This window comes from Bombina bombina, chromosome 6, assembly GCF_027579735.1.
Source record: "Bombina bombina isolate aBomBom1 chromosome 6, aBomBom1.pri, whole genome shotgun sequence".
Classification (NCBI taxonomy): Eukaryota; Metazoa; Chordata; class Amphibia; order Anura; family Bombinatoridae; genus Bombina; species Bombina bombina.
The window spans coordinates 40,756,573-40,778,325 of NC_069504.1; the positions used below are offsets into that span (position 1 = coordinate 40,756,573).

Consider the following 21,753-nt stretch of genomic DNA (forward strand, 5'->3'; position numbering starts at 1 on the left):
GTAGATGCACTAGTAGCGCCCTGGACCTTCAACCTAGCTTATGTGTTCCCACCGTTTCCTCTCATTCCCAGGCTGGTAGCCAGGATCAATCAAGAGAGGGCTTCGGTGATCTTGATAGCTCCTGCGTGGCCACGCAGAACTTGGTATGCAGACCTGGTGAATATGTCATCGGCTCCACCATGGAAGCTACCTTTGAGACGGGACCTTCTTGTTCAAGGTCCGTTCGAACATCCGAATCTGGCATCACTCCAACTGACTGCTTGGAGATTGAACGCTTGATTTTATCAAAGCGTGGGTTCTCAGATTCTGTCATTGATACTCTTATTCAGGCTAGAAAGCCTGTAACTAGAAAAATTTACCATAAAGTATGGAAGAAATATATCTGTTGGTGCGAATCGAAAGGATTCCCATGGAACAGGGTAAAAATTCCTAAAATTCTATCCTTTCTACAAGAGGGTTTGGAGAAAGGATTATCTGCAAGTTCTTTGAAGGGACAGATTTCTGCTTTATCTGTTTTACTTCACAAAAAGCTGGCGGCTGTGCCAGATGTTCAAGCTTTTGTTCAGGCTCTGGTTAGAATCAAGCCTGTTTACAAACCTTTGACTCCTCCTTGGAGTCTCAATTTAGTTCTTTCAGTTCTTCAAGGGGTTCCGTTTGAACCCTTACATTCCGTAGATATTAAATTATTATCTTGGAAAGTTTTGTTTTTGATTGCAATTTCTTCTGCTAGAAGAGTTTCAGAGTTATCTGCTCTGCAGTGTTCTCCTCCTTATCTGGTGTTCCATGCAGATAAGGTGGTTTTGCGTACTAAACCTGGTTTTCTTCCGAAAGTTGTTTCTAACAAAAATATTAACCAGGAGATAGTTGTGCCTTCTTTGTGTCCGAATCCAGTTTCAAAGAAGGAACGTTTGTTGCACAATTTGGATGTAGTTCGTGCTCTAAAATTCTATTTAGAGGCTACAAAGGATTTCAGACAAACTTCTTCCTTGTTTGTTGTTTATTCTGGTAAAAGGAGAGGTCAAAAAGCAACTTCTACCTCTCTCTCTTCTTGGCTTAAAAGCATCATCAGATTGGCTTATGAGACTGCCAGACGGCAGCCTCCTGAAAGAATCACAGCTCATTCCACTAGGGCTGTGGCTTCCACATGGGCCTTCAAGAACGAGGCTTCTGTTGATCAGATATGTAAGGCAGCGACTTGGTCTTCACTGCACACTTTTACCAAATTTTACAAATTTGATACTTTTGCTTCTTCTGAGGCTATTTTTGGGAGAAAGGTTTTGCAAACCGTGGTGCCTTCCATCTAGGTGACCTGATTTGCTCCCTCCCATCATCCGTGTCCTAAAGCTTTGGTATTGGTTCCCACAAGTAAGGATGACGCCGTGGACCGGACACACCTATGTTGGAGAAAACAGAATTTATGTTTACCTGATAAATTACTTTCTCCAACGGTGTGTCCGGTCCACGGCCCGCCCTGGTTTTTTAATCAGGTCTGATGATTTAATTTCTCTAACTACAGTCACCACGGTATCATATGATTTCTCCTATGCAAATATTCCTCCTTTACGTCGGTCGAATGACTGGGGAAGGCGGAGCCTAGGAGGGATCATGTGACCAGCTTTGCTGGGCTCTTTGCCATTTCCTGTTGGGGAAGAGAATATCCCACAAGTAAGGATGACGCCGTGGACCGGACACACCGTTGGAGAAAGTAATTTATCAGGTAAACATAAATTCTGTTTTTCTCTTGTAAAGGTGTATCCAGTCCACGGGTTCATCCATTACTTGTGGGATATTCTCCTTCCCAATAGGAAGTTGCAAGGGGACACCCACAGCAGAGCTGTCTATATAGGCCACCCCCAGTCATTCTCTTGCAACTCTCGACAAGAAAGGAAGTATCAAGAGATATGTGGTGACTTAGTGTAGTTTTTACCTTCAATCAAGAGTTTATTTTTAAACGGTACCAGCGTTGTATTGTTTTACTCTCCGGCAGAAATTGGAAGAAGAATCTGCCTGGAGGTTGATGATCTTAGCGGCTTGTAACTAAGGTCCATTGCTGTTCTCACACATAACTGAAGAGTATGGAAAGAAAACTTCAGTTGGGGGGACGGTTTGCAGATCACCTGCTTTGAGATATGTTCAGTATATTTTTTTCGAGAGAGATGATAAGGTCTAGAAAATGCTGACAGTACCTGGTATATTTGAGGTAAGCCTGATACAGTCATTTTACAACGACTGGGATCATGCTTACAAGATAAGGGTAATCATGTTAACTCTCATATTACTTAGTGTAAAAAGTTTGCATATCTTACAGAAAAAACGTTTTTTCTCTGAGGATGATAAATCTTTATTTGGGGCCTAGTTTTCCACATGGCTTGTTAGATTACTCCTAGGAGTACTTTCTCCAACATAGGTGTGTCCGGTCCACGGCGTCATCCTTACTTGTGGGATATTCTCTTCCCCAACAGGAAATGGCAAAGAGCCCAGCAAAGCTGGTCACATGATCCCTCCTAGGCTCCGCCTACCCCAGTCATTCTCTTTGCCGTTGTACAGGCAACATCTCCACGGAGATGGCTTAGAGTTTTTTAGTGTTTAACTGTAGTTTTTATTATTCAATCTAGAGTTTGTTATTTTGAAATAGTGCTGGCATGTACTATTTACTCAGAAACAGAAAAGAGATGAAGATTTCTGTTTGTATGAGGAAAATGATTTTAGCAACCGTCACTAAAATCCATGGCTGTTCCACACAGGACTGTTGAGAGCAATTAACTTCAGTTGGGGGAACAGTGAGCAGTCTCTTGCTGCTTGAGGTATGACACATTCTAACAAGACGATGTAATGCTGGAAGCTGTCATTTTCCCTATGGGATCCGGTAAGCCATGTTTATTACGATCGTAAATAAGGGCTTCACAAGGGCTTATTAAGACTGTAGACTTTTTCTGGGCTAAATCGATTCATTATTAACACATATTTAGCCTTGAGGAATCATTTTATCTGGGTATTTTGATATAATAATATCGGCAGGCACTGTTTTAGACATCTTATTCTTAGGGGCTTTCCCAAAGCATAGGCAGAGCCTCATTTTCGCGCCGGTGTGGCGCACTTGTTTTTGAGAGGCATGGCATGCAGTCGCATGTGAGAGGAGCTCTGATACTTAGAAAAGGCTTTCTGAAGGCGTCATTTGGTATCGTATTCCCCTTTGGGCTTGGTTGGGTCTCAGCAAAGCAGATACCAGGGACTGTAAAGGGGTTAAAGTTCAAAACGGCTCCGGTTCCGTTATTTTAAGGGTTAAAGCTTCCAAATTTGGTGTGCAATACTTTTAAGGCTTTAAGACACTGTGGTGAAAATTTGGTGAATTTTGAACAATTCCTTCATGTTTTTTCGCAATTGCAGTAATAAAGTGTGTTCAGTTTAAAATTTAAAGTGACAGTAACGGTTTTATTTTAAAACGTTTTTTGTACTTTGTTATCAAGTTTATGCCTGTTTAACATGTCTGAACTACCAGATAGACTGTGTTCTGAATGTGGGGAAGCCAGAATTCCTATTCATTTAAATAAATGTGATTTATGTGACAATGACAATGATGCCCAAGATGATTCCTCAAGTGAGGGGAGTAAGCATGGTACTGCATCATTCCCTCCTTCGTCTACACGAGTCTTGCCCACTCAGGAGGCCCCTAGTACATCTAGCGCGCCAATACTCCTTACTATGCAACAATTAACGGCTGTAATGGATAATTCTGTCAAAAACATTTTAGCCAAAATGAACACTTATCAGCGTAAGCGCGATTGCTCTGTTTTAGATACTGAAGAGCATGACGACGCTGATAATAATATTTCTGAAGGGCCCCTAACCCAGTCTGATGGGGCCAGGGAGGTTTTGTCTGAGGGAGAAATTACTGATTCAGGGAACATTTCTCAACAAGCTGAACCTGATGTGATTGCATTTAAATTTAAGTTGGAACATCTCCGCATTCTGCTTAAGGAGGTATTATCCACTCTGGATGATTGTGACAAGTTGGTCATCCCAGAGAAACTATGTAAAATGGACAAGTTCCTAGAGGTGCCGGGGCTCCCAGAAGCTTTTCCTATACCCAAGCGGGTGGCGGACATTGTTAATAAAGAATGGGAAAGGCCCGGTATTCCTTTCGTCCCTCCCCCCATATTTAAAAAATTGTTTCCTATGGTCGACCCCAGAAAGGACTTATGGCAGACAGTCCCCAAGGTCGAGGGAGCGGTTTCCACTTTAAACAAACGCACCACTATACCCATAGAGGATAGTTGTGCTTTCAAAGATCCTATGGATAAAAAATTAGAAGGTTTGCTTAAGAAAATGTTTGTTCAGCAGGGTTACCTTCTACAACCAATTTCATGCATTGTCCCTGTCGCTACAGCCGCATGTTTCTGGTTCGATGAGCTGATAAAGGCGGTCGATAGTGATTCTCCTCCTTATGAGGAGATTATGGACAGAATCAATGCTCTCAAATTGGCTAATTCTTTCACCCTAGACGCCACTTTGCAATTGGCTAGGTTAGCGGCTAAGAATTCAGGGTTTGCTATTGTGGCGCGCAGAGCGCTTTGGTTGAAATCTTGGTCGGCTGATGCGTCTTCCAAGAACAAACTACTTAACATTCCTTTCAAGGGGAAAACGCTGTTTGGCCCTGACTTGAAAGAGATTATCTCTGATATCACTGGGGGTAAGGGCCACGCCCTTCCTCAGGATCGGCCTTTCAAGGCAAAAAATAAACCTAATTTTCGTCCCTTTCGTAGAAACGGACCAACCCAAAGTGCTACGTCCTCTAAGCAAGAGGGTAATACTTCTCAAGCCAAGCCAGCTTGGAGACCAATGCAAGGCTGGAACAAGGGAAAGCAGGCCAAGAAACCTGCCACTGCTACCAAGACAGCATGAAATGTTGGCCCCCGATCCGGGACCGGATCTGGTGGGGGGCAGACTCTCTCTCTTCGCTCAGGCTTGGGCAAGAGATGTTCTGGATCCTTGGGCGCTAGAAATAGTCTCCCAAGGTTATCTTCTGGAATTCAAGGGACTTCCCCCAAGGGGGAGGTTCCACAGGTCTCAGTTGTCTTCAGACCACATAAAAAGACAGGCATTCTTACATTGTGTAGAAGACCTGTTAAAAATGGGAGTGATTCATCCTGTTCCATTAAGAGAACAAGGGATGGGGTTCTACTCCAATCTGTTCATAGTTCCCAAAAAAGAGGGAACGTTCAGACCAATCTTAGATCTCAAGATCTTAAACAAGTTTCTCAAGGTTCCATCGTTCAAGATGGAAACCATTCGAACTATTCTTCCTTCCATCCAGGAAGGTCAATTCATGACCACGGTGGATTTAAAGGATGCATATCTACATATTCCTATCCACAAGGAACATCATCGGTTCCTAAGGTTCGCATTCCTGGACAAACATTACCAGTTCGTGGCGCTTCCTTTCGGATTAGCCACTGCTCCAAGGATTTTCACAAAGGTACTAGGGTCCCTTCTAGCTGTGCTAAGACCAAGGGGCATTGCTGTAGTACCTTACTTGGACGACATTCTGATTCAAGCGTCGTCCCTTCCTCAAGCAAAGGCTCACACGGACATTGTCCTGGCCTTTCTCAGATCTCACGGATGGAAAGTGAACGTGGAAAAGAGTTCTCTATCTCCGTCAACAAGGGTTCCCTTCTTGGGAACAATAATAGACTCCTTAGAAATGAGGATTTTCCTGACAGAGGCCAGAAAAACAAAACTTCTAGACTCTTGTCGGATACTTCATTCCGTTCCTCTTCCTTCCATAGCTCAGTGCATGGAAGTGATCGGGTTGATGGTAGCGGCAGTGGACATAGTTCCTTTTGCGCGCATTCATCTAAGACCATTACAACTGTGCATGCTCAGTCAGTGGAATGGGGACTATACAGACTTGTCTCCGAAGATACAAGTAAATCAGAGGACCAGAGACTCACTCCGTTGGTGGCTGTCCCTGGACAACCTGTCACAAGGGATGACATTCCGCAGACCAGAGTGGGTCATTGTCACGACCGACGCCAGTCTGATGGGCTGGGGCGCGGTCTGGGGATCCCTGAAAGCTCAGGGTCTTTGGTCTCGGGAAGAATCTCTTCTACCGATAAATATTCTGGAACTGAGAGCGATATTCAATGCTCTCAAGGCTTGGCCTCAGCTAGCGAGGGCCAAGTTCATACGGTTTCAATCAGACAACATGACAACTGTTGCTTACATCAACCATCAGGGGGGAACAAGGAGTTCCCTAGCGATGGAAGAAGTGACCAAAATCATTCTATGGGCGGAGTCTCACTCCTGCCACCTGTCTGCTATCCACATCCCAGGAGTGGAAAATTGGGAAGCGGATTTTCTGAGTCGTCAGACATTGCATCCGGGGGAGTGGGAACTCCATCCGGAAATCTTTGCCCAAGTCACTCAGCTGTGGGGCATTCCAGACATGGATCTGATGGCCTCTCGTCAGAACTTCAAAGTTCCTTGCTACGGGTCCAGATCCAGGGATCCCAAGGCGGCTCTAGTGGATGCACTAGTAGCACCTTGGACCTTCAAACTAGCTTATGTGTTCCCGCCGTTTCCTCTCATCCCCAGGCTGGTAGCCAGGATCAATCAGGAGAGGGCGTCGGTGATCTTGATAGCTCCTGCGTGGCCACGCAGGACTTGGTATGCAGATCTGGTGAATATGTCATCGGCTCCACCTTGGAAGCTACCTTTGAGACGAGACCTTCTTGTTCAGGGTCCGTTCGAACATCAGAATCTGGTTTCACTCCAGCTGACTGCTTGGAGATTGAACGCTTGATCTTATCGAAGCGAGGGTTCTCAGATTCTGTTATCGATACTCTTGTTCAGGCCAGAAAGCCTGTAACTAGAAAGATTTACCACAAAATTTGGAAAAAATATATCTGTTGGTGTGAATCTAAAGGATTCCCTTGGGACAAGGTTAAGATTCCTAGGATTCTATCCTTCCTTCAAGAAGGATTGGAAAAAGGATTATCTGCAAGTTCCCTGAAGGGACAGATTTCTGCCTTGTCTGTGTTACTTCACAAAAAGCTGGCAGCTGTGCCAGATGTTCAGGCCTTTGTTCAGGCTCTGGTTAGAATTAAGCCTGTTTACAAACCTTTGACTCCTCCTTGGAGTCTCAATTTGGTTCTTTCAGTTCTTCAGGGGGTTCCGTTTGAACCCTTACATTCCGTTGATATTAAGTTATTATCTTGGAAAGTTTTGTTTTTAGTTGCAATTTCTTCTGCTAGAAGAGTTTCAGAATTATCTGCTCTGCAGTGTTCTCCTCCTTATCTGGTGTTCCATGCAGATAAGGTGGTTTTACGTACTAAACCTGGTTTTCTTCCAAAAGTTGTTTCTAACAAAAACATTAACCAGGAGATTATCGTACCTTCTCTGTGTCCGAAACCAGTTTCGAAGAAGGAACGATTGTTGCACAATTTGGATGTTGTTCGCGCTCTAAAATTCTATTTAGATGCTACAAAGGATTTTAGACAAACATCTTCCTTGTTTGTTGTTTATTCCGGTAAAAGGAGAGGTCAAAAAGCAACTTCTACCTCTCTTTCTTTTTGGATTAAAAGCATCATCAGATTGGCTTACGAGACTGCCGGACGGCAGCCTCCCGAAAGAATCACAGCTCATTCCACTAGGGCTGTGGCTTCCACATGGGCCTTCAAGAACGAGGCTTCTGTTGATCAGATATGTAGGGCAGCGACTTGGTCTTCACTGCACACTTTTACCAAATTTTACAAGTTTGATACTTTTGCTTCTTCTGAGGCTATTTTTGGGAGAAAGGTTTTGCAAGCCGTGGTGCCTTCCATTTAGGTGACCTGATTTGCTCCCTCCCTTCATCCGTGTCCTAAAGCTTTGGTATTGGTTCCCACAAGTAAGGATGACGCCGTGGACCGGACACACCTATGTTGGAGAAAACAGAATTTATGTTTAACTGATAAATTACTTTCTCCAACGGTGTGTCCGGTCCACGGCCCGCCCTGGTTTTTTTAATCAGGTCTGATAATTTATTTTCTTTAACTACAGTCACCACGGTACCATATGGTTTCTCCTATGCAAATATTCCTCCTTAACGTCGGTCGAATGACTGGGGTAGGCGGAGCCTAGGAGGGATCATGTGACCAGCTTTGCTGGGCTCTTTGCCATTTCCTGTTGGGGAAGAGAATATCCCACAAGTAAGGATGACGCCGTGGACCGGACACACCGTTGGAGAAAGTCATTTATCAGGTAAACATAAATTCTGTTTTTTTAAGGCCTTCTGACATTGAGTGCATGGTGGGAGGGGCCTATTTTCACGCACTTTATGCGCAGTTGATATTCAGACTGAGACATCCAGCTTCCCTAAAGGAGTCCTCTGGCATCTAGGACCACTATAGAGGGTTTTTTTCCTGCAAAGATCGTGTTTAAGGGCAGGTAGGAGCCACAGCAGAGCTGTGGCAGTGTGTTTGACTGTTTTTTAACAGTTTTACCGTTTTTCTAATCCGGTTTGGGGCCTAAGGGGTTAATCATCCATTTGTAAGTGGGTGCAATGCTGCTTTAGTCTCTTATACACACTGTAAAAATTTTGTAGAGTTTACTACTTTTTAACACTGTTTTGCAGTTTATGTGGTAGTTTTTTTCTCTTAAAGGCACAGCACCGTTTTTGTTTAATTGCTTTTTCACATTTATTAAGTATTTTCCAAGCTTGCTGGTCTCATTACTAGTCTGTTAAACATGTCTGACATAGAAGAAACTCCTTGTTCATTATGTTTAGAAGCCATTGTGGAACCCCCTCTTTGAATGTGTACCAAATGCACTGACCTTTCTATAAGTTATAAAGACCATATTATGGGTTTTAAAGATTTATCACCAGAGGTTTCTCAGACTGACAAAAAGGAGGTTAAACCACCTAGCTCTACCAATGTGTCAGAACCTATATTTCCCGCGCAAGTGACGCCAAGTACATCTGGCGCGTCCAATGCGTTTACCTTACAAGACATGGCGGCAGTTATGAATCATACCCTCACAGAGGTTTTGTCCAAACTGCCAGGGTTACAAGGAAAGCGAGACAGCTCTGGGGCTAGAACAAATACAGAGCTTTCTGACGCTTTAGTTGCTATGTCTGATATACCCTCACAATGTACAGAAGCCGAAGCAGGAGAGCTTCTATCTGTGGGTGACATTTCTGATTCAGGGAAGGATTTACTTCAGTCTGACTCTGAAATGACAGCATTTAAATTTAAGCTTGAACACCTCCGCTTGTTGCTCAGGGAGGTTTTAGCGACTCTGGATGACTGTGACACCATTGTAGTCCCAGAGAAATTGTGTAAAATGGACAAATACTTTGCAGTGCCTGTTTACACTGATGTTTTTCCAATCCCTAAGAGGTTTTCAGAAATTATTACAAAGGAATGGGATAGACCAGGTGTACCGTTCTCTCCCCCTCCTGCTTTTAAAAAGATGTTTCCCATAGATGCCGCTACACGGGACTCGTAGCAGACGGTCCCTAAGGTGGAGGGAGCAGTCTCTACCCTAGCTAAGCGTACAACTATCCCCGTCGAGGACAGTTGTGCTTTCCTAGATCCAATGGATAAAAAATTAGAGGGTTTCCTTAAGAAAATCTTTATACAACAAGGTTTTATTCTCCAGCCTCTTGCATGCATTGCCCCAGTCACTGCTGCAGCGGCTTTCTGGTTCGAGTCTCTTGAAGAGGCTCTACAGGTGGAGACCCCGTTGGATGATATCCTAGACAGGCTTAAAGCTCTTAAGTTAGCCAATTCATTTATTTCTGACGCGGTTTTTCATTTAACAAAGCTAACGGCTAAGAATTCAGGTTTTGCCATTCAGGCTCGTAGGGCGATATGGCTTAAATCCTGGTCAGCTGACGTTACTTCAAAGTCTAAGCTTTTCAACATCTCCTTTAAAGGGCAGACCCTATTCGGGCCTGGACTGAAGGAGATCATTTCTGATATTACTGGAGGAAAAGGCCACGCCCTTCCCCAGGATAGGTCTAACAAATTAAGGACCAAACAGACTAATTTTCGTTCCTTTCGAAACTTCAAGAGTGGCGCAGCTTCAACTTCCTCTACTGCAAAACAAGAAGGAAATTTTGCCCAGTCCAAACCAGTCTGTAGACCTAACCAGGCTTGGAACAAGGGAAAGCAGGCCAAAAAACCTGCTGCTGCCTCTAAGACAGCATGAAGGAGTAGCCCCCGATCCGGGACCAGATCTAGTTAGGGGCAGACTTTCTCTCTTCGCCCAGGCTTGGGCAAGAGACGTCCAGGATCCCTGGGCTCTGGAGATTGTTTCCCAGGGATATCTTCTGGATTTCAAAGCCTCATCTCCAAAGGGGAGATTTCATCTCTCACAATTATCTGCAAACCAGATAAAGAGAGAGGCATTCTTACGTTGCGTTCAAGACCTTCTGGTTAGGGGAGTGATCCACCCAGTTCCAAGGGAGGAACAGGGGCAAGGATTCTATTCAAATCTGTTTATAGTTCCCAAGAAAGAGGGAACTTTCAGACCAATCTTGGATCTCAAGATCGTAAACAAATTTCTCAGGGTCCCATCCTTCAAGATGGAGACTATTCAAACCATCCTACCTATGATCCAGGAGGGTCAATATATGACTACCGTGGACTTAAAGGATGCTTATCTCCACATTCCGATACACAGAGATCATCATCGGTTTCTCAGGTTTGCCTTGCTAGACAGGCATTACCAGTTTGTGGCTCTTCCCTTCGGGTTAGCCACGGCACCAAGAATCTTTACGAAGATTCTAGGGTCCCTACTGGCGGTTCTAAGGCCACGAGGCATTGCGGTGGCTCCTTACCTAGACGACATTCTGATACATTTTGGAACTAAAAGCGATATTCAATGCTCTTCAGGCTTGGCCTCAGCTAGCTGCGGTCAGGTTCATCAGATTTCAGTTGGACAACATCACGACTGTAGCCTATATCAACCATCAGGGGGGTACAAGGAGCCCCCTGGCGATGTTGGAGGTTTCAAAGATAATTCTATGGGCAGAGGTTCACTCTTGCCATCTCTCAGCTATCCATATCCCAGGAGTAGAGAACTGGGAGGCGGATTTCCTAAGTCGGCAGACTTTTCATCCAGGGGAGTGGGAGCTCCATCCGGAGGTATTTGCCCAGTTGATTCAACAATGGGGCAAACCAGAACTGGATCTCATGGCGTCTCATCAGAACGCCAAGCTTCCTCGTTACAGGTCCAGGTCCAGGGATCCCAAGGCAGCGCTGATAGATGCTCTAGCAGAGCCCTGGTCCTTCAGCCTGGCTTATGTGTTTACACCGTTTCCTCTGCTCCCTCGTCTGATTGCCAAGATCAAGCAGGAGATAGCTTCGGTGATTTTGATAGCTCCTGCGTGGCCACGCAGGACTTGGTATGCAGATCTGGTGGACATGTCATCCTTTCCACCATGGACTCTGCCGCTGAGGCAGGACCTTCTACTTCAAGGTCCTTTCAAACATCCAAATCTAATTTCTCTGCGTCTGACTGCTTGGAGATTGAACGCTTGATTCTATTAAAGCGTGATTTTTCCGAGTCGGTCATTGATACCTTAATTCAGACTCGAAAGCCTGTCACCAGGAAAATCTATCATAAGATATGGTGTAAATATCTTCATTGGTGTGAATCCAAGAGTTACTCCATGGAGTAAAGTCAGGATTCCTAGAATCTTATCCTTTTTCCAAGAGGGATTGGAGAAAGGATTGTCTGCTAGTTCCTTAAAGGGACTGATTTCTGCTCTGTCTATTCTTTTGCAGACGTTCCAGACGTTCAGGCGTTTTGTCAGGCTTTAGTTAGAATTAAGCCTGTGTTTAAACCTGTTGCTCCGCCATGGAGTTTAAATTTAGTTCTTAAAGTTCTTCAAGGGGTTCCGTTTGAACCTTTGCATTCCATAGATATTAAACTTTTATCTTGGAAAGTTCTGTTTCTGGTAGCTATCTCCTCGGCTCGAAGAGTTTCGGAGTTGTCTGCTTTACAGTGTGATTCCCCTTATCTGATTTTCCATGCAGATAAGGTAGTTTTGCGTACCAAACCTGGGTTTCTTCCTAAGGTAGTATCTAATAAGAACATCAATCAGGAGATTGTTGTTCCTTCATTATGTCCTAATCCTTCCTCAAAGAAGGAACGTCTTTTACACAATCTTGATGTGGTTCGTGCTTTAAAGTTTTATTTACAAGCTACGAAGGATTTTCGTCAAACATCTGCTTTGTTTGTTGTCTACTCTGGACAGAGGAGAGGCCAAAAGGCTTCGTCAACTTCTCTTTCTTTTTGGCTGAGAAGCATAATCCGCTTAGCTTATGAGACTGCTGGCCAGCAGCCTCCTGAAAGAATTACAGCTCATTCCACTAGAGCGGTGGCTTCCACATGGGCTTTTAAAAATGAGGCCTCTGTTGAACAGATTTGTAAGGCGGCGACTTGGTCTTCGCTTCACACTTTTTCTAAATTCTACAAATTCGATACTTTTGCTTCTTCGGAGGCTATTTTTGGGAGAAAGGTCTTACAGGCAGTGGTGCCTTCCGTTTAAGTTCCTGCCTTGTCCCTCCCTTCATCTGTATCCTAAAGGTTTGGTATTGGTATCCCACAAGTAATGGATGAACCCGTGGACTGGATACACCTTTACAAGAGAAAACAGAATTTATGCTTACCTGATCAATTTATTTCTCTTGTGGTGTATCCAGTCCACGGCCCGCCCTGTCATTTTAAGGCATGTGTTTTTTTATTTTTAAACTACAGTCACCACTGCACCCTATAGTTTATCCTTTTTTTTTCTTGCTTGTCTTTGGTCGAATGACTGGTAGTGGCAGTTAGGGGAGGAGCTATATAGACAGCTCTACTGTGGGTGTCCTCTTGCAACTTCCTGTTGGGAAGGAGAATATTCCACAAGTAATGGATGAACCCGTGGACTGGATACACCACAAGAGAAATAAATTTATCAGGTAAGCATAAATTTTGTTTTTGTAAAAAATAAATAGAAATAAAGGGCCATTAAAAACATCTTTTTTTAAATATATTGGGCTAGATTACAAGTGGATCACTAAATTATTGCACGCCCGTTTGCGGGAGTGCAATAAATAACCAGTCATTACAAGTGGCGCCAAGAAAATTAACCAGAGATTAAATCTATATGGTTAATTTTCTAAAAGAGCCCCAAATGCCCTCAAAATAGAGGGCATTGTAGTTTTTCATTTAAAAAAAAAAATTAGCATTTTTTTAAATAAAAAAGAACTGCACTAGGCCGTTTTGGGGCTTTAAAGTGGGCAGGTGCGGGGTGTTAGAAAAAAGAAAAAAAAAAGGGCACTGAAAAGTGCGTTTATATTGCTGTCTATGAGAACTGTATGTTCCCAGTAAATAAATAAATAAAAATATATATATATATGTGTGTGTTTATATGTGTATATACACAAATTAACACATAAATATAAATGTATATCAGCATATACATATATATTTACAAATTCTGCAATCCTTCACTACTTACCCCTTTCGCTGTGCTTAAGTTCTGATGCCATTTTTGACGGCATCAGAACGAGGCTCCCATTAGAGCTTATGGAAATGCGCTCTTGTGAGCGCAATTCTTCCCTGCAATGCGAACTCGAGCTTGCATTCGAATTGCTGTTAACTTGTAATACCAGCACACGTTAGTGTGTGCTGGTATTACACAGGGGATCGCAAATATCACTTTAATGAAAGCAATATTTAGAGCTCCACTTGTAATCTGGCCCATAATATTTATAAAAAAATAAAGCTTTTTTGCTGATACAGTTTTGCTCATAAGTTTACATACCCTGGCAGAATTTATGATTTCTTGACCATTTTTCAGAGAATATGAATGATAACACAAAAACTTTTCTTTCACTCATGGTTAGTGTTTATTTATTATCAATCAACTCTGTTTACTCTTTTTAAATCATAATGACAACAGAAACTACCCAAATGACCCTGATCAAAAGTTTACATACCCTGGTGATTTTGGCCTGATAACATGCACACAAGTTGACACAAAGGGGTTTGAATGGTTATTAAAGGTAACCATCCTCACTTGTGATATGTTTGCTTGTAATTAGTGTGTGTGTATAAAAGGTCAATGAGTTTCTGGACTCCTGACAGACCCTTGCATCTTTCATATAGTGCTGCACTGACGTTTCTGGATTCTGAGTCATGGGGAAAGCAAAAGAATTGTCAAAGGATCTGTGGGAAAAGGTAGTTGAACTGTATAAAACAGGAAAGGGCTATCAAAAGATATCCAAGGAATTGAGAATGCAAATCAGCAGTGTTCAAACTCTAATCAAGAAGTGGAAAATGAGGCGTTCTGTTTGATAACATACTGCATTCATCTTGCCATCAATTCTGACCAAATTTCCTTTGCCTTTGTAGCTCACACATCCCCAAAACATCAGCGATCCACCTCAGTGTTTCACAGTAGGAATGGTATACCTTTCATCATAGGCCTTGTTGACTCCTCTCCAAATGTAGCATTTATGGTTGTGGCCAAAAAGCTCAACTTTGGTCTCATCATTCCAAATGACTGTGCCAGAAGGTTTAAGGCTTGTCTCTGTGCTGTTTGGCATATTGTAAGCGGGATACTTTGTGGCATTTGCATAGTAATGGCTTTTTTCTGGCGACTCGACCATGCAGCCAATCTTTCTTCAAGTGCCTCCTTATTACCTGAAGTTATTTGTGGGTTTGTCTTTGCATCCCAAACAATTTTCCAATTTTCATGTGGGTAGTTTCTGTTATGTCATTATGATTTAAAAAGAGTAAACACAGTTGATTGATAATAAATGGCTCCAGCCAAACACTAACCATGAGTGAAAGAAAAGGTTTTGTGTTATCATTCATAGTCTCTGAAAAATGGCCAAGAAATCATAAATTCTGCCAAGGTATGTAAACTTATGAGCACAACTGTATATAAAACCTATTTTTATAAGACAGCACTACAATGGCAAGAAGAGGTAGGGTGCCATCATGAACACTCGTTCTATAGGTTTAACCAACCCGCCCTACGTCAAACTTATCGAAGTGCACCTGATAAGCTGCAACTTTTTTTTAATGTGGTTTATAACTCCCTGAAATACATTTTGAGTGCAACATTAGAGCAACACCTCACCCTAAATTCCAAATTAGATCTTTCTAAAACTAGGTTGGCTCTTAGGACCATTATTTGTAAAAGGCCTCTTGCAGTGATATTTACTACTGGATTGTACAAAATCTTACTAGACTTGGCTCATCCTATTCACTTATATGCAATGTGCAAATCTGTAATGTATGATCCTTATTGTTCTGCAGCACAAACTGCCGCAATTAAACGTTTAATAACCAATAAATTGTATAATTGTGTCTAGTAAAACAACTATGCAGTTGTTTTTTATTTATTTTGCCTGCTTTTCTTGCAATTTAAAGTGAAGGTCAACTTTGCGCAATGCCCCACGGCATCGGATAAGCTTTGCAAAATGAGGGTGGGTTTAATTCCTCAAATTTTTTATATTTCATTATCTTTTTAAATCTTTCCTTTTGAGCGTTCCGACGATAAGCGCATCTCTCCCGCCTGGCATTTTGTCAAATTGATTGACAGATGAAGATTCTTAAAAGAACGAATCCTTGTTTTCCCTGCGGGCCGTGATGTTTATGCAAAGGGGCTGAAGGCCCCGGGGGGGGGGGGGGAACAAGAATTCGTTCTTTTAAGAATCGTCGTCTCTCAATCAATTTGACAAAATGCTGGGCGGGAGAGATTTGCTTATCGTCGGAGCGCTCAAAAGGTAAAAATTTAAAAAAAAATTATGAAATATAAAAAATTTTATGAATTAAACCCACCCTCATTTTGCAGTGTTTATCCAAGGCCACGAGGCAGTTGCGTGAAGTTGACCTTCACTTTAAATCTAAAAATTTTAGTTTTTACTCTCCCCCCAGAGATACTGCAGTGCATTCTCGGTAGTTCAAAACCCTGAATCTTCTACATACTGCAGTGATTGCTGGGATATATGCAGGAGCACATTTTATATTCATAGCAAAGGAGATAAGGTGAACAACACTTGAGGCTTTTTAAAGGTTGTGTCCCTGGACTGCAATAGAAATCTTGATAACAAAACAACAACTTTGTAAGCAGATCTGTAGTGATGTAACAATTCCTTTCTGATGCATATATGAACAATTGCTTAAAGGGAAAGTCTACAATAGAATTTTTATTATTTTAAAAGATAGATAATCCCTTTAATACCCATTCCCCAGTTTTGCATAACCACCACAATTATATTAATATACTTTTTACCTCTGTGATTACCTTGTATCTAAGCCTCTGCAGACAGCCCCCTGATCACATGGCTGTGACTATTTAAAATCTATTGATTTGCATTTAGTATTGTGTTAACTCCTAAATAACTTCCCGTGCGTGAGCACAATGTTATCTATATGGCCCAAATGAACGATCAGTCTCCTGTAGTGAAAAGCAAATACAAAAGCATGTGATTAAGATGCTGTCAATAGAGCCTTTGAAACAGGCAGAAATTTAGAGGTTTTAATGTTATAAAGTATATTAATCTAACAATGTTTTTTTGTGCAAAGCTGGGGAATGGGTATTAAAGGCATTAGCTATCTTTTTAAACAATAACAATTTTTGTGTAGACTGTCCCTTTAATGTTCCTTTTAAATAATGGAAAATAATAGCTAAACAATGGCCTAAATAAGTATTTAATTCATGTTGTGTAACAGAAAATGTAGGATTTGAGTATCCCATAGAGATACATCGATTGTCTGATCTATTCAGGGACACACCTTAACTTGCTTGTATGTTGTGTTCTTAAGGGACCGCTTTATGTAAACAGTTTAATACGCTTGCTGCAGTCACGTGATGGCAACCGCTGATTGGATTCAGGTTACTCATCGATAACAGGACACCGAAGAACTTAGGACGTTCCATGCCATCCTAAGGGAGTTAACGCCCAGCGCTTTTAGGACAGCATGGAACGTCCTAAGGGTGTGAAGGGGTTAAATTTGATTTTTATTTTTTAAATTGCCTGTTGTATCTGAGTCATAAAAGTTTACGTGGGACTTTCATGTTTTAAGAGCACAGCTGCTTTTGTCTTTAATTATTATAGAATTTAATGCTAACATTGTTATTTTCCTGCAGGAAACTGATCCCCAAATCCACATACTTTGTTTTGGATGATCACATTAGTCATTACCCCCAGCTGGAGGACCCCACGGGTTTCCTGAATGCCTATCTGAACTTCATCAATTCCTTTTGAGCCATGACACCATTTAACCAGCCTGATTGCCACCCCTTAACGTTCACTGGGGTTAAATGTGAAACCGAGCAATAAGGCACTCAGTGAGCGGCTACAGAACGCTACTTACAGCCGTGTTCTATCTCAGGGATGACTCTACCTGCTCTAATGCTGTCTGTTCCTGAGTATTATTTCTCCATGTTATGGGCTTGTTGGTTGTGTACTGATGTGTGAGCACAATGTCTTCCAAATGCTACAACTGCATGATCCTCCTTGCAGACCAGAGACTCTAAAAATCATTTAGCACATCAGCGAGGTGTGGAGCTGAGCATCGCAAAGTAAAAGCTGCCCTCTGCAATAACAACAACATATACAAAGTGTATGTGGACCTAAGAGTAGTTCTCACAATCGTAGAACAAATAACAATATTACCGTCTAACAGTGGTTCCGTTTGCAAATCATCTCTATAACAGGCTCTGCTCTGTACATTGAGTCTGAACGTGCACCTTCATTCTAAAAGCCATGTTTTTAAATACGTTTTGCTACAATTTTGTGACAATACATAAGACCTTCAACACTCGCCTCTTACAGTATTTTATATATGCAATTTTTTTTTTAAATAAACAGATAATCTAAATGAATCTTTAAACAATGTTTAACTGGTTAAGGCCAAATAGAACTACAGCAATATGTTGCACTTTTGGGGTAAGAACCCCAAGAATACAGGGCTATAGCACGTTAATAACATGATAAACAGTCCGAGTGTCAGTGTTAGCAGATTTGCAGAATATTGGATTCGGCATTCCTGAAAACTGATGTGATACAAGGTCTTATGCCAGCTTGATTTGATATAAAGGCTGTTTTTGGAGGTCTATAAATGACTTTTTTGGACATCAACTGGCAAATTATATACATCTGTTTTTTAGAAACACTAATCTCACATTGTCGTTGTGTAGTTATTCACTTCAGTCGGTGGTCTGAAGATTAATCAGCAATTAGTAATTATGTATCAAATGATTTACTAATTATTATACACAATCTCACCACACCATGTGGTTTATTTGTAAAATGGGTTGTAATTTCCTTGTGTTCAGTGTTAGTGCCTGATACAAACTGACTGGGGCATATGTGTAATGGGGTAAAAGAGGGAATATTACCAGGCTGTGAAATAAAGGGCAGAAGAACAGCTTTAGTAACACTATTCTGGACTCTGGATAAAGCTTTGGAACTAAGAATCAGCAACAAACTATGAGCACTCCTCTGGATAAACTAAAATCACAAACAAGCACCAAACTACGCAAGTTTGTCATAAAAAGCCACCAACACGAACAAGAGACTCAATCACAAAACTGTTGAACATGACACTCCAGCTTCAAAGCAAAAAACAAAACCTGAGATGTGACACAACTGAGAACGATGAATATAGAATGGATGCAGCGTTATGTAGAACCTAGCATGTGGCGCAGATGGGCGCATGGAGTCAGGCAGAGGGCATAGCTGACCATGGGAGCAGTGGGGCGAGGGTTAAGATTAGGGAGTTGCTGGATGTGACCAATCTCAAACACTCAGCAGTTCTGTTTGGTGCTCCAGTGCCTGCAGCCATGGGGGATATAAGATCACTTTATTTGAGTGAGCAGCAAAAGGTTAAGCACTCGCCTTCTGCAGCTTTGTTTTTCTACTGCACACCAGGCAAGGAAGAAGAGGAGTCTGGGAAGGAAACTGGTAGGGAAATAGCAATACCCTTTAAATCCGATACCACTGTGCACCTGTTAGCTAGCAATACAAATCATCACCATGTAACTTCATTGTAACGTGTTGTAGTTTGGAACAATGTCACTATGCTGGAAAAAGAAGAATATAAAGAGTTTACACAGGACCCCATCATATAGAGACGATATGGGCTGTACCTAATGCTGTTGTAATGAAACACAACTTCACTTTTTACATTTAAAGAAATCATTTACTTGGCCAGTATTGGAGTGGTGGCTAATGCCAGGCAGAGAGTTCTTTGTATAAAATGCCAAGTGCAGTGCCCACAGAGCACTGATCCCAAACCAAGCTACCATCTGCAGTACCCCATGACGTGTGTGTGCAGCATGCTTATTTCATGATTCAGTTAGAGTATATTATTTTAAACAAATCATTACTTCTAGTATCTAATTGTCTTTGTTCTCTTGCTATCCTTTGTTGAAAAGAATACCTAGGTAGGCTCAGGAGCAACAATACTGGGTGCTAGCTGCTCATTGGTGGCTGCACATATATACCTCTTCTCATTGGTTCAGCTGATGTGTTCAGCTAGCTACATGTAGTGCAGTACTGCTCCTTCAACAAAGGATACAATGAGAACAAATCAATAATAGAAGTAAATTGGGAAGTTTTTTTTACAATTGTATGTTCTATCTGAATCCCGAAATACATTTTGTTTTGGTTTTATATCCCTTTAAAGGGACAGTACATTATATAACATTCTATCATGGATATGAAAGAGTATTATTTTAACATGTTAAAAAAGGGTTAAGTTAAAGTTGTTTTGATTTTAAAGCTAACAGAGGGCATATTTGTGTACAGCTAATCCTTAAGGACTGATTGCCTATTGGCTTAAACCAGAACTCCCACCTCTATTTGTTGGACAGCCACAAGCGTAACAATATAAAATGTTTCTCAGTATTGGAGCATCAATTTACAGAAAAAAATGAATAAAAACCCTATTTTAGATTCAATAAATACTAAAAAAATTACTTTTTAATAAGAATCATCAGGCACTGGTTTTCAAACCTGTTCTCAGGCCTCCCTAACAGGACAGGTTTTCAGGATTACTTTGGGTGAGAGGCGGTAAAATAACCTTGTTTACTAATCAGCTGATTATTTCAACTGTGCTCTAGTTTAGATATCCTCAAAACCTGGCCTGTTAGGGAGGTCTGAGCAGAGGTTTGTAAACCAGTGGGCTCGGGCATTTAATTCTGCAATAAAGGAGTAATTACAACGGCAACGAGTATAAATCTTCATTCTATTCAAACTGACGATTAGATTCTCCTGAATCAGTGCATTGTCAGGGTCATATGGTCATTCTAGTAAATCACTGAAGAATGAGCAAATCTATTTACTCTGTCCAAATAAATCTCACCAGTTTTATTTGTTATCTTTAGATCAGCTAAAATTCAGATTAACACAAACGTAAAATGGTTCAATAAAACATATTTTGAAAAACAACAAAATGTTGTGCTTTAGGGGTTTCTTCTTGATTTGACAGTTAAAGGGACATTCTGGTCAAAATGTAAATGCACATGAATTACATCTTTGAATATAAACTTATTTGCAATATAAATGTCTGGCAAATGCTTATAGTAAAAGTCATCACTGTTTTAGTGTTAGCATTTTTCTTTGCACATGCATGTGAAGCATAGCTAGATATTCTCAGTGCACCAGCATTTTAAGTACTGCAGATGCTCAGAGAACCAGTGGGGCTTTTATCATGTCAGCAATTAAGTCATTGCCAAATCGTGCAAGCACCTTAGGCTCTCTCAGCAAGTGCTGTGTTTAAAATGCTGGTGCACGGTGCATACTTAAATACACTTTTGAAACGGCTATAGCTTTTATTAGAAGCATTTTAGCTAATACATTTATATTACAAAAGGGCTTCTATTCAAAACTGAAATGCATACATGCGGATTCTAATTCTGGCTGGAATGTCCCTTTAATTCACAACCCACAGTGATTGATTGAAATACTATTTCTGTATTGTTGGCCTTATTGAAGTGTTGTTCTTACAGGAATTAAAGGATTTGTGACGTGGCATGATGTGAAAGTCTTTTTGTTTGAATGTTTTAAGACCCACTAAAGTCAAAATGAAACGTTCATGATTCATATAGCGCACACAATTTTTAACAACTTTCCAATTCACTTCCATTACAAAAATATGCACAATCTTTTTATATGCACACTTTCTGATGCACCCGCTCCTACTGAGCATGTGCAAGAAATCACTGTATATGCCTTTTGTGATTGGCTGATGGAAAATAGTAACTTGTTTCATTTGTTGATTATCCAATTCTACGGTATTTAATGATGCATTAAACGCTACCAGACACACAAAGATTTACCTTTTTTAAGATGCATGATATAAAAAGTGAGGTTCATTTAAAAAGACATTTAGCACAATTTCTCTAAATGCAGGAATGTATACTAACGAGCAGTTACTGATTTGTACCTATAGGCCGAAAAATACAGTAGATTTGCATAAGCAACAAATACATGATGACAACACAATGCAAATGAGTAGTAGATTTTTTTTCTGACAAATTTCAGTTATGTCTATCTCCAGTCCCCCTGTTTCATGTGACAGCCATCAGCCAATCACAAATGCATATATGTATAGTCTGAATTCTTGCACATGCTCAGTAGGAGCTGGTGACTCAAAACGTGTAAATATAAAAGAATGTGCACATTTTCTTAATGAAAGTGAATTGGAAAGTTGTTTAAAATTACTGCTCTATCTGATTCATGAAAGTTTCATTTT

General features: G+C 41.3%; 1 protein-coding gene across 2 annotated transcripts in view; it reads left to right on the top strand.

Moving 5' to 3' along the window:
* MEST (mesoderm specific transcript) overlaps positions 1-21,030 on the top strand; it is a 130,759-nt gene extending 109,729 nt beyond the window's left edge. For both annotated transcript variants that reach the window (XM_053716385.1, XM_053716384.1), the window contains exon 12: positions 17,141-21,030. In XM_053716385.1, the coding sequence (XP_053572360.1) occupies positions 17,141-17,258 (118 nt within the window). In that variant the 3' untranslated portion in view covers positions 17,259-21,030. The remainder of the gene's footprint in view (positions 1-17,140) is intronic.
* Positions 21,031-21,753: the final 723 nt, after the last annotated feature.